Genomic DNA, 15,945 nt, shown 5'->3' on the forward strand with positions numbered 1-15,945 from the left:
AAATTCAAATTTTAGAGACTAGTGATCAGACACGTGCGATGCAAGTGATTTAAATTTTTAGACATAATATTTTAGCTGAAATTTTAATACTAAATTATGATTTAATAGACTTTTCATTATGTTTAAATGTAATCTGATTACCTTAAATTTAAAAGTAAGGAAAGAGATATGAAAATGGGAAAAAAAATTAGATAGATGGATCAAATTAAAATCCATATATATGATGTAATTACAACTAAAGTATATATTGGATCTATCTACTTAAATTAAGAAGATGTTGACTGTTCTATTTAATTTATAGGGATGGGTATATTAGTTAAGAATCTGCAAATCTTTTTCTTTTTTGTAAAAAATTAATTATTATTACTATATATAGTTTTTACAATTTTATCATATATTTATAGAAATGATGTATGTTATATTTTAAATTGTAATATAGATGGTCATTTCTAAGTCATTTAACAAAGAAAGTAAAATACCATACTTGCTTAATTGATTTAAAATGTTGATTTTGTAATTTATATTAAGATTTATTGTTGTTTTTTAATTTTAATTTTTATTTTTATTATTTCTATTTTTTCAAAAAGAAAAATTCAATATATGGGAAAATATGAGAATCTTCTAATTTTGCTGATATTAATTGAAAATTTTATTAATTATAAGAAATATCGATGTATTGATGAGTTTTTTTGTTTAAAAAATTTTGTGAGTCTTTATATAAAAACTATGGAAATGAAATTTACCTAGTTTAAAAGGAAAAATATAACTTGAACATTTGTTAGTATTTATGTATGGAAAAAGCGATTTTCTTCTTGTTTATTAATTTTATAATCCCATTCAATAGTAAAGAAATTTACTTTTATATAATAACTAATTCCAAACAACAAACAATTCAGAACTCCACCTGATCTCTATTAACTAAGGTATGATTTGAAACTTCCCATTCTTAAATTTCATCCTCAATGAATCTTTTATTTATTTTTTTTCTTCTCAATCTCTAATGGAAGAAAAACTTCAGGAAACATATTGAAAAGAAATACATTTCAACACACCTCACCAAACATGTTCAAGAAAATGATAGACAGTTCTGAATACATAAGAACGAAGATCTTTAATTTCGAACTACTCGTTATAGCTCCAGAAAATATATAAGCAAAAAAAATACATTTTAACACACTCCAAAAAATTAAAGAAAATGATAGATAGAATACTTTTTATCTAATATGAGTCTCAATTTTCAATGTTTCCCTTTCTAGTGAATGAAGATTTTTAATATGCACTCTTTTTTGTAAGATTTCAGTTCCCATTCTAGAAATTTGATCATTTGCATGTGTATTGACCAACAATTTTTTTTATATAGGTAAATCGTACAAAGTAGTATCACCCCGACCGAGAGTTCCATTGGCATTATAGATGGAGTGCATGTTGTTTAGAATTCATGATTAATAAAAAAAAAATTAAATTCTTTTCGGATTTTTTGTGTGTTACATGAAAAGAAACGATGATGATAAACATGATAAAAAAAAAATAAACTTTTTGGTTCTCGATAAGGACCAGCATTTTAGTTCAGGTTTATTATTTGTATCCATTTTTTGGATATGTGGTTATATTTTTATTCAGTTTTGTTGGGAAGGAGTGACAATTATTTGGAAAAATAATAATAAAGTTAGTTGAAGTTTTTTTTTTTTTTAGAGGAATTAATGTAAATCCTAGAAATTTGAGGCTAACTTTGATGCTTGAATGTCTTAAGATATTTAGTAAATTTAACAATTGTTGTGTAGTATAAAAGTTTAGTAAAGTAAGGAAACAAGAAGGAATTTTCTAAGTGTTAGAGCTTGAAAAGGCCTAAGTGAAACTATGTGTAGAATGCTCTCGGAGATTTTAAACACTTAGTGAAATTTTAAGAATGATTTGAGAAAAGGAGGTTAGGCGTGGAACTTGATAGGAGTAGAGGAAGGTGTAGCCCAAATATGGGACTAGGCGATGCCTATAGGATCATGTGAGAGGGATGAGCATAGCTAGAAGGAGTAAGTAGGGAAACCATGGGAGGTCTTGGACGAAAGGCTGGCATGAGGCGGCGAGAGGAAGTGAGGCATGAGGCGATGAGGAGGTGAGGCAATGAGGTTATTAGCCTTGGGCAGTGAGAAGGGTCCTACGGCCGAGAGAGGCATGTAAGTGAAGGTCATTCTCCTTATGTTTTATTTGTGAGAAAATTAGAAAAAGAATATCTTAATTACAATTAATGAGCTAAGTGGCATAATTTAAGACTTAAGACAATAATTAGTGGCATGAGGTGTCACATGATTATGCAAAGAAAGCATGCAAGGGGGAGTATAAATAAGGGCTATGAAGAGGAAGTTGATTTATCCATTTTACTCGTGTAGAGGAGATTTTGCAGCCATCTTGAAATTTGATCTGAGAAGAAGAAGATTGAGGGCTTCTGTGGAGAAATTCAATCGGAGTGATGCTGAAAACTTAAGGAAAGTCGAGGTTGGTCAGAATTTTGGGCTTAGTCGAGCAACCTATGAAGTTTGGTGAATTTTGAGCTACTTAAGGAGAATTAGAAGCTCCAGTTTTGAGGTAAGTAAGTTTAAAGATTATTTAAGAGGTTTATAGGAAGAAAATTTGAATTAGAATGGTTGAAATTGGTGTTTTGAGTACTGAAAGTAAGGTCAGGAAATTAGGTGTTGAAGAAGCAAGCAGCCGACCGAAGGTTGAAGAAGGCACACGAGAAGTTGGGTTGTCAGTGAGCTGTCTCATGCACACACATTGCATGCAACATGCCTACTATGCAGGCAACAACGCCCAACTAGGCGACAAAGGCTGCAATCGCTTGACCCACACTTGCGCCCAGTCGCTTGCCCATGCTCGATACCCAAACATGCGCTTGCTCAGCACCTTACACACGTTCATTGCCTAGCTAGCACACGTTCGTCGTCCAGTCTACGTGCCCTCGACGCCTAGCGCACGCGTGTGTGTCGATGGCCTTGTCATCCATCTAAAGCCCTGTGTGCACGCCCAAACACCCGTGTGCATGTCCCAGCGCCCACATCTGGCCTAGTGGTACGCCTAACTATCGAGGCTTGATATTGGCCTAATTTTAAGAATTTGAAGTTGGTAAGCAATTGTCAAGTCCTTTAAGGAGTACTATGAGTTTTGAGCTATAAAAATATTTAAAATGGACCCTAGGAAGAATGCGAACTAAGTAAAATTAAGAAAAATGACTTGAAAAGCTAGGTTTATTTGAAGCTAATGAGGTCAAGAATCAACTATAAATTAACCAAAGTTTACTAATCTATTTGACCGGCCAAACAGAGGTTGGAAGAGCCTATAAACCTTTGGGAGCTAATCAGTAACAGTGAGTGACAAATGATTTAAGATATTTTCCTTAAATGCTTCCAACACATGATTTTATCTGAAATAAGCTATCTCTTGACAAATGTGATTGGTGGGCTATATGCTTTTTATGTTTCTAAAGTATGTTAAAGCATGAATCTCTATTATATGAACTTTGTGCTTCAAAGTTTTTAAAGCTATGTTAAAACATGGGTTTCTTTTAAAAGAACTCTTTATGCTATCTTTTCAATGACATGTTTCAAGTATGATTTCAATGATGATAAGCATTCCTAAAGTATTACTTAAAGCACCATGTTTATGTTTACCTATTTCAAATGCTAAGTCGTTTATGGGATGCTAAATGAGTTTATGTTCAAAATATGATTTGTAAGAGAATGTTTATTGTACCCTATCTTGAGAATTCCCGATACTTAAGGAAATGAAGGTATCTAGGACCCTAGGAGAAGAAGGTATCCAAAGAACTCATTATCTATATATATATTAAAGTCTTTGGGACCCACTTTAAAACACATATAGGCTTTGGGTCATGTGTTAGGGTGTTTTAGCCTTTTAGGGGTATTTCTACGTGCACGTATGAGAGTTATTGACGTTAAGTGTAGTGAGTTTGCTCTACCTCAACTAAGGAGAAAGGGTAGAAGTTATGTGTGGATGTTTGATAAAAATTGCATAAGCTATACTATGTTTTCAGGGTTTTCTAGCGTTTCCACGTGATGTTGTTGTTGCAAAGCTATTAAATTTCAAAGCATGTTTAAAACTTTGAAGCTCTTAATGATATATGATTTACAGTAGTTTCTCTTAAACTTAAAGCATGTTTAAGTATTTAATTTAAATAGTCACATACTGGCTTTCCAACTCACATTTTTAAAATGTTTTCATTCCCCAGGTAGAGACCGAGTTCCCGGTGCCTAGCTTACAGCTGCCAATCTGTCATACAACTTTTAGAAGATCCTTGTCAACCCAAGAAGTCTGCTAGGTCTATATTAAGTTTTTGGTTGTTTTGTAACCATGTGCATACTAGCTAGGAAAGGGTAGAATCCAAGTTTGTAAGTATGTTTGTGGATCCTGTTATGTGAACTTTGGACTGTAAATATGTATGTAAAGCTTGTTATATGATAAACCTAGTTATGCAAGTTATTTGAGTACTCATTGCCACTAAAGCTTAAGTTTGAGATGTATGAAAGAATATATATATATATATATATATATATATACATACTTGCTTATCAGGTTATGCAAAGGTGAGGAGACATGCTACAAATATTAGATAGACAGTGGGTGTCATAAAAGGGTTGACATCTACGGTCTTCACATCTTTTTCCAGGGTTAAAAAGGTAGCTTGGGAGGGGGTGTGACAAGTTGGCATCAAAGCAAAGCTTTTGGGGAACCTAGGATCATGTACATTAGTCAAGAGCATGTAATCTCTATAATATACCTAATGTTATGATATACTATATGAATAATGCCCCAAAGAAGTAGTAGACTGCATAAGCAACGGGCAGACAAGACTCATTAAGCTACCAATGAACCATTAACAAAAAGTGTAAAGTCTGAATGAGAGTCTAGTCAGGCTCAGACTGATCTTAATATGGAGGAACAGATTTTCACTAGGATAGCTCAAAGGTCAGCTACTAGTGTAGGTGCAATTCAGGAAGATCCAAATAAGAAGTGTGGCATAAAGAGAATGAAGGCATTAAGTGCCACCACATTCGAAGGCACTACAGATCCTACAGACATTAAAGCATGGACAAATTCGATGGAGAAAGGCTTTTAAGTTATGAGGTGTCCTGAAGACCACAAGGTAGAATTAGTTGTTTTCTTGCTCCAAAAAGGAGCAGAAGACTGGGGGAGAGCGCTAGAATCCAGAAGAAGTGATATAGGTGTGATGAATGGAAAGACTTCAAAAAAGTATTCCAAGATAAGTATCGCCCCTGGTCTTTCTATGATGCTAAGAGAAATGAGTTCCCGGGGCTTGTTCAGGGCTCGATGTCAATTGTCGAAGTATGCTTCTACTATCATTGCTGAGAAAACTAATCATTGCAAAAGGTTCGAGGATGGTTTGCAGAAGGAGACTCTAGGAGATATGTTCCAAGTGTGACAGGTAAGAGAAGTTTTAAGCTTTGTCTCAGTGGGCAGTCTACCTCTAGAGGTAGTACAGCTGGAGGCCAACAAAGGCACGGACAGAGAAGATTTAGTCAGCCAACAGAGTCTATCAGTGTTTTCGGATCAGGACAACTAGGAGAGTCTACAGTCAGTTCAGCTAGGAAACCTTTATGTGCTACCTGTAATAATAATCATTGGGGGCAATGATACAACGGAGCAAATGTCTACTACAATTGTGGGCAGAGTGTCTACAGTTGATACAGGAAGATCATGCAGAGCAGAGAATGATTTTTTAGGCTGTAAATCAACCGAAGATGGTAAGAACCGAAGGTGAAGGCACCAGTGGTGCTAAATAGAAAAGTACTGCAAGTTGGCCCCAACAGCAAGGGAAAGTATATGTCACAACACAACAGGAGGCAAAGGATGCACTAGAAGTCATTACTGGTACATTACTTATTTGTAACCAGCCTGCACATGTGTTAATAGATCCAGGATCCACCCATTCATTTATTTCTAGCACGTTTGCTTTGAGTACTAGGGTGTTATAATATATGTCTAATGAGTTGTTTATTTCCACTCCTATTGGGGAAACTATCACAATTAATAAGGTGTTCAAGGGTTGTATACACTATAAGAAATATTGCTTTCAATGACGAAATTAAAACGTCGCTAATAGCCACAAATTTGTTGTAGAAATCTTCAGTAACGTAAATATTAATGTCATATGGAATGTCACTAAAGTCCCGTCGGTGAATACCTTTTGCGTCATTTTTCAAGGGTGGAAATGAAACCCTTTTGCCGCCCACGTGCTTTTGAGTTTTTAAGTTTGCAATGATTTCATACGTTTGTCGTAAATTACGACAAAAATATGAAATCGTCCAAGCATTACTGTGACGAAAAGATAATTCGTCCCAAATTGCGACGAAAATAAAAAATTGTCACGAGATTTAAGCAATAAAAATGCAATTCGTCGCACGAGTTGCAACGAATTGATATTATGTCACAAAAATTGCAATTAAATGATTTTCGTCGCTATAATTTTGTCGCTAAAAGTAGTATTTGTTGTAGTGATATTTGAGATTGATGGGATAACCATGTGAGTAGGTTTAATTCCATTAGATTTGCAAGAGTTTGATGTTATCTTAGAGATGAATTTCTTGTCTAGGTATCATGCATTCATGGACTGTTATAAGAAGAAAATGGATTCAGGAAATAAGGAGAAGTTGAGGTGGCGTTCAAGGGTGATAGGAAGATTATTACTCCATGTTTAATATCAATTGTAAAAGCTAGAACACTGTTACGAAAAGGATGTGCAGCTAAAGCCTGAAGACATTCCTGTGGTACGAGATTATGTGCATGTCTTCCTTGAGGAGCTGTCAGGATTACCACCTGATAGGGAGGTAGAGTTCACTATTGACTTGATTCCAGAAACAGCACCTATTTCTCAAGCTCCTTACAGAATAGCACCTAGCGAGCTAAAAGAGTTAAAGGTTCAATTGCAGGAACTGGTGGATAAGGGTTACATCGGCCTAGTGTGTCCTTTGGGCAGTACCAATACTATTCGTGAAGAAGAAAGATGGTACACTCAAGTTACGCATTGATTATCGACAATTGAACAAGGTAACGATATGTAACAAATATCTTTTACCTCGTATAGATGATTTGTTTGATCAATTGAATGATGTAGCAATATTTTCCAAGATTGATCTGAGATCAAGATATCATCAACTAAATATCAGGGAATCAGATGTTCCCAAGACTACTTTCAGGACCAGATACGGACATTATGAATTTCTGGTTATGTCGTTCAAACTAACAAACGCACCAACAATATTTATGGATCTTATAAACTGAGTGTTTCACCCGCATTTGGATTGATTTGTGATTGTGTTTATAGATGATATTTTTGTATACTCAGAAAGCATGAAGAAGCATGCAGAGCATCTCGGAGTTGTGTTACAAACATTACGTGACAAGAAGTTATATGCCAAATTCAGTAAATGTGAGTTTTGGATTGATCAGGTGGTGTTCTTAAGTCACGTAATGTCAACTGCAAGAGTTAGTGTGGATCTTCCAAAGACAGAGGCTATAGTTAAGTGGGTGACCCACTTCAATAATTGAAGTTCGTAGTTTTCTAGGTTTGGCAGGCTATTACCGACGATTTATAGAAGGCTTCTCAAAGATAGCACTTCCTCTGACAGGTTTGACAAAAGAAGAATGCTAAGTTTAAATGGTCAGAGAAGTGTGAGCAAAGCTTTCAGGAGTTAAAGAAGAGGTTAGTGATGGCACCTATCTTGACTCTGTCAATGCCACGGAAAGAGTTTGAAATTTATTGTGATGCTTCATAGCAAGGTTTAGGTTGTGTTATGATGCAGGAAGGAAAAGTAGTTGCCTATGCTTCAAGACAGTTAAAAAAAGCATGAGTGTAACTATCCGACTAATGACCTAGAGCTAACAGTAGTGATTTTAGCACTGAAAATTTGGAGACATTATCTGTTCGATGAGAGATGCCACATTTACACTGACCATAAAAGTTTGAAGTACATCTTCGAGCAGAAGGAATTGAACTTGAGATAGAGAAGATGGATGGAACTGATCAAGGATTATGATTATATAATATAATAGCATCCGGAAAAGGCTAATGTGGTAGCTGACGCATTAAGCAAGAAGTCTAGACATCCAAAGGCTTCACTAAGTACCCTGAGTGGGTTGTTGTTAAAAGAACTTAGGAGCTTTAATGTTGCTTTAGCAGTGGGAAGTTTAGAAGGCTTACTTGCTCACTTTCAGGTGAGGCCTACCCTAGTAGATGTATTGTTAAAGAACAACCAGGAGATCCAGTTCTCAAAAAGCTAGCTGAGGAGGTAAGTCTGAATCAGAGAGCAGATTACGTATTGAGGTAAAACGGAGCCCTAATGAAAAAGAACAAGTTATGTGTTCCTAATAATGTAACTCTGAAGAATGTCATCCTGGAAGAAGCCCATAGTTCAACTTATGCTATGCATCTAAGAAGTACCAAGATGTATAGGACTTTGAAGAAGTCTTATTGGTGGTCAAGAATGAAGCAGGAAATAGTTGAGTACGTAGACAAATGTCTGATTTGTCAATAGGTTAAGCCAAAACGTCAGAGACCAACAGAACTCTTAAATCCACTCCAGGTGTCTGAATGGAAGTGGGAACATGTGACAATAGATTTTGTGTTCGAATTACCGAGGACTTCTAGTAGATTTGATGGCATTTGGGTGATTGTAGACAAACTTTCTAAGGCGGCTCGATATTTGCCAGTCAAGGTAACATTTGCTCTTGACAAGTTGGCTAGGCTTGATGTAGACAGCATTGTAAGCCAGTACAAAGCTCCAGTGTCTATAGTATCAGATAGAGACTCGAGGTTTACTTCAAAGTTTTGGCCTAGTTTGTAAGAAGCTCTTGGAACTAAGCTTTATTTTAACATAGCTTTTCAGCATCAAATAGATGGTCAGTTAGAAAAGACCATTCAAACATGGGAAGATATGTTACGAGCATGTGTGCTGAAGTCCAAAGGAAGTTGGATGCACGCTTGCCTTTAACGGAATTTTCCTACAATAATAGTTATCGTTCCAGTATTGGAATGGCACCTTACGAGGCTTTGTATGGGAGACAGTGTAGAACTTTTGTATACTAAAATGAAGTTGGAGAATATTAAGCTATCAAGGAAAATTTAAAAACAGCTCAAGATCGTAAGAAAAGTTGTGCAAACAAGAGACGTAGAGAATTAGAGTTTGATGTCAGAGGCCACTTGGGAGACAGAGAACTAGATGAAGAGTAGATACCCATATCTTTTCTCCTAAAGATGTCCAATAGAATTTCGAGGACGAAATTCTTTTAAGGGAAAGTAAATTGTAAACCCTAGAATATGAATTCCTAAGTATCTTTAATTTGAGGGTAACTTTGATGCTTGAATGTCTTAAGATACTTAGTAAATTTAACAATTGTTGTGTAGGTATAAAAGTCTAGTAAAGTAAGGAAACAAGAAGGAATTTTCTAAGTGTTGAGCGTGAAAAAGCCTAAGTGAAACTATGTGTAAAATGCACTTGGAGATTAAGTGTTTAAAACACTTCGTGAAAATTTAAGAATGATTTGAGGAAAGAAGGTTAGGCATGGAACTTGATAGGAGTAGAGGAAAGTGTAGCCTAAGTATGGGATTAGGCGATGGCTATAAGATCATGTGAGGGGGATGAGCAAGACTAGAAATAGGCGAGGAAGCCATGGAAGGCCTTGGACGAGAGACTGGCATGAGGTGGCGAAAGGAAATGAGGCACTAAGTGATGAGAAGGTGAGGAGGTGAGGCATGAGGTGATGAGGTGATTAGCCTTGGGCGGTGAGAAGGATCCTATGGTCGAGAGAGGCATGTAAGCGAAGGTCATTCTCCTTATGTTTTATTTGTGAGAAAATTAGAAAAATAATTTCTTAATTCAATTAATAGACTAAGTGGCATAATTTAAGACTTAAAACAATGGTTAGTGGCATGAGGTGTCATATGATTATTCAAAGAGAGCATGCAAAGGGGAGTATAAATAAGAGTTGTGAAGAGGAAGTCGGTTTAGCCATTTTACTCATGCAAAGGAGGAGATTTTGCAGCCATCTTGAAACTTGATCGGGGAAGAAGAAGATTGAGGGTGGTTGTGGAGGAATTCAAACGGAGTGGTGCTGAAAACTTGAGGAAACTCGAGGTTGGTTAGAATTATGGGCTTAGTCGAGCAATATATGAATGAATTTTGAGTTAATTAGGGGGAATTAGAAGCTTCAATTTTGAGGTAAGTAAATATAAAGATTATTTCAGAGGTTTATGGGAAGAAAATTTGAATTAGAATGGTTGAAATTGGTATTTTGAGTACTAAAAGTAATGTCTGAAAATTAAGTGTTGAAGAAGCAAGCAGTTGGTCAAAGGTTGAAGAAGGCACGTGAGGAGTTGGGCTATCGGTGAGCTATCTCACACAACATGCCCACTATATGGGCAACAGTGCCTAACTAGGCACGAAGGTTGCAGTCACCTTGCCCATACTCATGCCTCAGTCACTCGCCCATGCTCGATGCCCAAACGCGTAAATTTAGCAAATCAACTATGATGTTTTCATCTAATGTTCACCCTAATCAAGGAGATTTCCTATGTAGTATTTTGGGAGTAAATTAGGTGAATGATTTGGAAGCTTAATTTCATGTGCTTGGTTTTGGATGAAATATGCTTAATTTTCAAAAACAAAAACCAAAAACCAAATGATTACCAAACGAGATATTGATTTTTTATTTTTGTTTTTTGAAAATTAAGCCTATAGAAACTATTTACACCTTCAAATTTCTTCCGTTGTTATCTATTTTTTACCAATGGTTAAAAAACTAAGCCAAAATTTGAATACTAAAAAAAAATAGCTTCATATATATAAATATATATATATATATTTTTTTTTTTCTTTTTCTTTTTCGTTTTCTTTTTCTTTTTTTAAAAAAATTAGGCTTGTCACCTTACCATCTATTTACTTATAATTTCACACTTTTTGAAGAAACACTTGAATTCTTAGCCAAATCTCACAAACAAAAATAGATTTTTAAGAACTATTTTTTTAATTTTCAAATTTTTGCTTGGATTCTAAAAACAATCTAAAAAAGATAAATAACAAAACAAAGAAGTGATATGGGAAAAAAATGTCAAAAATAGAAAAATAATGAAAACTATTTACACAAAATAGCAAAATTTTAATCTTCTTTGATAAAGACTGATAGTGGCTAATAGAAGTCTATCAATGTCTATCTGTATTTTTCTTTTTTGTATTATTATTTCTATAAATAATTTGACATTTTCTATTTGGGAAGATTAAAAATAAAAAAAAGATTATATATATTTAAATTAGTGTCTATAGGGCTCAATACACAGTTTTCTAACAAGTAAAAATGAATGACATTTGCAAGGGGATCATATAATACACCAAGTCAATCATTCTTTCACATCACATTCACAATTTATGCAGCCTCTAGATTCAAATGTGAACTTTTCTATTGAAAAACACAATACAGGCTACAGCCATAAATTTGGATAGATGTATATTTTTATTGCCTTTGAAGACTATTTACATGCTTGATTTAAAGATTTTTTGGTGGGGGGTTTGATTTTCTCAAATGACATCCTTTTTTATTATATAAATGACCCAAAGATTCAGATAATGGGATACCATTTCTACACCTTTGAACTCATTCCAGCACTATTTAGTTAGTGATAAGGTTACTTACTTTCAGGTAGCTTTTCAAGCAACTCCGGTATAATCTCAAAAAGATCGCCAACGAGTCCATAGTCAGCAACCTGCATATTAGGACCAATCTCACATACATTTATACAAAATATAAGGATGAATAAACTTGGGAGTGATATCAAAATAGTTAAAATCACTTTAGTCGTGTTTAAAATTACTTTGAAATATGTTTTTAATCAGGATTTTAAATGATATCAAAATTGATTTTTCTTAATGATTAAGAACATGACAAAACTGAATTTATCTATTTCAGAATCACTTTCAAATATGATCAAGATAGGCATAAAACTGAAGGTGATTTTTCTTTTTCGGAGGTGGGTGAGTGTGGGGGGAAGCTGACCTTAAATATTGGTGCATCTGCATCTTTATTCACAGCCACAATAACCTTAGAATCTCTGATCCCTGCCAAATGTTGAATGGCTCCTGATACACCAAAAGCCATATATAGTTCTGGTGCTACAATTTTACCAGTTTGTCCAACCTGAGAAACAGAAAACTTTTAACTAGGTTCATGGAAGAAATTTGCATTCAAGAAAAGAAAATAAAAAATAAAAAATCAACATAGTCTATATGTTATGCCACTCAGTATGAAATATTTGTGCACATATCAAGTATGTTTCCCAAAAAAATAATAATAAATAAAGGGACAAGAGAGAATGAATGGGATATGGGACAAAAATTTTGATTATAGTTCTCTGTTCTTTTTTCTTCTTCTCTTTTTTTTTTTAATTTCTCTCTTTGAATTTCTGATGGGCGGGGGATTCTAGAAGTTCACCTTCCCTACACAGTCAAATTCCAATGAAAGGCTTAACTTAGTAACTTCAGTGTCGGCTTTTAATTTGATTAGGTAAACTACAATTATAAAAGTTAGATAATACTCTCAACTTGGAAGGAAAAGCATTTAGAGACGTTACCTGAAGGTCATTGGGAACAAATCCAGCATCAACAGCAGCACGTGTGGCACCAACTAAATAAATAAGAGAATAAGAAACAGATTAGCGTATAAGATTAGAGAATGAAGAAAACAACATGTTCTTATTCGTGATTGACAAAATTGATTACTTTGATACAGTAGAATGAATAGAAAACAGTGTTCTATGCTAAGAGTTTTGAGATCTAATGTTTCCTGTTCTCATTATTAACAGGCTGCGTATGCCCCCAAATGCCATGATATTTTAGGAAATTTGACAATCAATATTTTGTAAACAGAGAAAATTTGTAATAATTGATGATGCAGAAAGAAAAATAATTTGAAATTCAATTCAAACATTCAAACTGAATCTACCTGCAGCACCAAGCTTCTCTGCAAGTTTCTCAATCATTTTGAAGTTCTCAGCACTTTTCAAACCACGTCCTCCAGTGACAACAACACGTGCATTCGCAAGATCAGGACGTTCTGCTTCCTGAGACGTTTGCTTTACATATCTAGATTTTCCAATAGAATCTGAAAGATTGACATTGCTAATTAAACCTAATTGCATGCCTAAATCGTTTGGCAGGCCTCTGAACTAATATAACAAAACAAAAAATGATCTAGAGAAGTACTATGGAGAGTGTTTCCATAATAGGATCATAGGATGGAACAATCATCAAAACTACTCTTAGGGGTAATCAAATAAGCAGAAGCATCCACTTTCATGATGTATTTATTCTGGCTTTCTTTTTCCAGAGTGAAGAGAATTCTTTGAGGTAGAAAAGTAGGTTGCAGGCTTACCTCCACCAAACGTTGAGAGATCAACCTGAGATATAGGGGATTTAATTGATGCCGACTCAACTGATTTTGAGGTCACTGGGAACGATGTAGATCTTATGGTCAACATACAAGGGTCACCCCCTGTGTATCTGACCGTACAAAGCGCATTGCCAGCATATATGGGCCTATTATGAGTTCCAAATTGTATTGTCAGTCTTCCTTATTCTTTAGAAAAAGAACTATTGTATATCAATTAAGAATGTGCTCAACTAAAAAAGGACATGGACAATTATCGTGGTACATCATAATCACAAACCAAAATTGTCATATAAAATGCAAACTGTGGTTCAGAAAAGATAACAAAACATGGAAATTGGAATGTTGAAAAACGAGTATAGTAAAAGTATTTCTCCAAGTAAATGAATTTCTGCACCATAATCAACATCAGCAGTAAGATGAACATCTGCAAAGTATATTTTTCTACGTATACAGAAAAGGTTAAATTAGTGAGAAATACATTTGTCAGGATTGAGTACACAAAACAGTTCAAAGAGTTGCATATTTGTCACTGTAGTCAAGGATTTAGGGCTAAAAAACAGGATAAACCTCACAAATTGGCGAGATTCAGATATAGCAACGACATCAGTAACTGGAGAAACATCTAAAAGAGCGGCAGCGCGTGGAAGAATGTTTTTCCCAAAGGAACCTGAAGCCGCAATTACATGAGAATACCCATTATTCTGTTGAACCAATTGGACTAGTTGAGCCCAAGGTTCAGCCAAGGGATATGAAAATTTATCCGAATCAGCAACAAGCACCTAAATAGCATTTAACTTCTGATATCAGTAACAAGGGAATCACGAATAGAAATTATCCTAAGAACACTGGATCACTCTAATTACTCTTTCTTGGTTCTAAAAAGATGCCATACGAAAGAGCTTATAACATCCAATCTTTGAATCAAAATAGAACAAACCAACAATCACTATACAATTCCTGGTATTTGCACTAGTTTTACGCGGCAATGCATTAAAAAACAAAAGAACATCCGAAGGAAACTTGTTCGGCAATCAAATCTTCCATGTAAAAGGTCATAGATAGAGACTAAAGTATCATACCTGAGAAATAGATGGGTGACAAGAGGCAGCATGTTCAGCAGCTTCCTGAAGCGAAGGTCCTGAGCCAGCCAACAGGACAGAAATCGAATTATCTTTGCTCAAAGAACCAGCAGCCGCTATAGCACTAACGGAAGCGGCATTGATGGAACCGCCATCGTGTTCCGCCAAAACCAACGTGCTAGCCTGCAATTCCAGAACAATTTTCGAAAATTTTCGAGAGAAATGAATAATGACAAAAGGCAAATGCCAAGCGAGAAAGGAGCATACAAATCGACAAGCGGAGGAGAAGAGAGGAAGTAGAGGCGACGAAGACGATGGAAGAATCGATCTCTTCAAAACAGTGAATACTGTTCGCCTGATCATGTTGATAGGTCTTCTCTCTCTCTGAAACTGCGGGAGACGGCGGTGGAGACAGGGCGGAGGCGGCGGAGGCGACGGCGGAGATTATGCCTTCAATGGAGGTGTGAAAGAAGAATACGGCACTGCTCCAGCAATTGAAACGGCGCGTTTAAAACGCCTAAGCTTCGGTTGGCGCGTTGACATGTGAGCAATTAAATTTTTATTTGGATTAAAAAATTCCCTAATTTTCTCTTTTTTTAGCGATAGAGTTTATCCGATTTGGCTATTATTTTTATTTTTCTTCAAAAATAGTTTGTTGAGCAATTACCTAACAACAATCAAGATCCCCATTCGAAATAGAAAATATCTAATCTAGATAACTCGAGCATATCAAACTCAAAAACAACATCACATGCCAGAATAAAATGATACTTGTTAATAAATCAATTTTATTAATATCATTATTTCTAAAAATACTTCCAAACATACTCTGTTATGTTTAGAAGTGAAATAAAATTGATTTTACAAAAGTTTAAAACCATTTTGATTTGGAAAAAGTCAGTTTGTAGGTGATTTTTGTTTAGCTGATTAGTTGAGAATCAGTTCCAAAAATAACTATATCAACTTTGTTAAAATATTGTTTGTTAGTAATTAATGATTTTTTTTATTTAAATCATTGATCAAACTTGCTTAATAATATCTAGTTTAAGTATTTATAATGATACAAACAATTAGATTGAATGAGATATATGTCTTAAATTTTTGTTCGATATGTATTATACATATTTTTTTTATTCAACATATCAATCATATACATAAAAATTGAACAATAAAATTGTTGTTACATATTTTAAAATATTTAACTTTCTTGATTTTGGAGTTTTATTTAAGCTAAATAGAGAGTCATTTTTTAGTTAGGTTAAAAAATGTACTTGAAAATTGGTTAAAGAAAATGTTATTTATTACATATTAAATTTGGATCTTATAGCTCTCTTGCCATTCCCACAAGACACAATAACAACACTAATAAATATTTAAGATCATCTTTCTCTCTTATTTT

At 34.7% G+C, this 15,945-nt stretch overlaps 2 protein-coding genes across 2 annotated transcripts; one reads left to right on the plus strand and one right to left on the minus strand.

Moving 5' to 3' along the window:
• The first annotated feature begins 4,942 nt into the window (after positions 1 to 4,942).
• On the plus strand, positions 4,943 to 8,873 carry LOC120084790. Its single transcript, XM_039040610.1, has 7 exons — positions 4,943 to 5,095; positions 5,401 to 5,638; positions 6,562 to 6,698; positions 6,774 to 6,975; positions 7,355 to 7,553; positions 8,210 to 8,318; positions 8,565 to 8,873. The coding sequence occupies exons 1-7, from the start codon at positions 4,943 to 4,945 to the stop codon at positions 8,871 to 8,873; spliced, it is 1,347 nt and encodes a 448-aa protein (XP_038896538.1).
• Positions 8,874 to 11,409: 2,536 nt separating this feature from the next.
• Positions 11,410 to 15,090, minus strand: LOC120085279 (electron transfer flavoprotein subunit alpha, mitochondrial). The gene is made up of 8 exons (XM_039041188.1): positions 14,814 to 15,090; positions 14,547 to 14,729; positions 14,035 to 14,246; positions 13,450 to 13,613; positions 13,021 to 13,179; positions 12,650 to 12,702; positions 12,076 to 12,216; positions 11,410 to 11,785 (listed from the first exon to the last, which is right to left on the minus strand). The coding sequence occupies exons 1-8, from the start codon at positions 14,907 to 14,909 to the stop codon at positions 11,708 to 11,710; spliced, it is 1,086 nt and encodes a 361-aa protein (XP_038897116.1). The 5' UTR covers positions 14,910 to 15,090; the 3' UTR covers positions 11,410 to 11,707.
• Positions 15,091 to 15,945: the final 855 nt, after the last annotated feature.

Source organism: Benincasa hispida, chromosome 9, assembly GCF_009727055.1.
Source record: "Benincasa hispida cultivar B227 chromosome 9, ASM972705v1, whole genome shotgun sequence".
NCBI classification, from domain to species: Eukaryota; Viridiplantae; Streptophyta; class Magnoliopsida; order Cucurbitales; family Cucurbitaceae; genus Benincasa; species Benincasa hispida.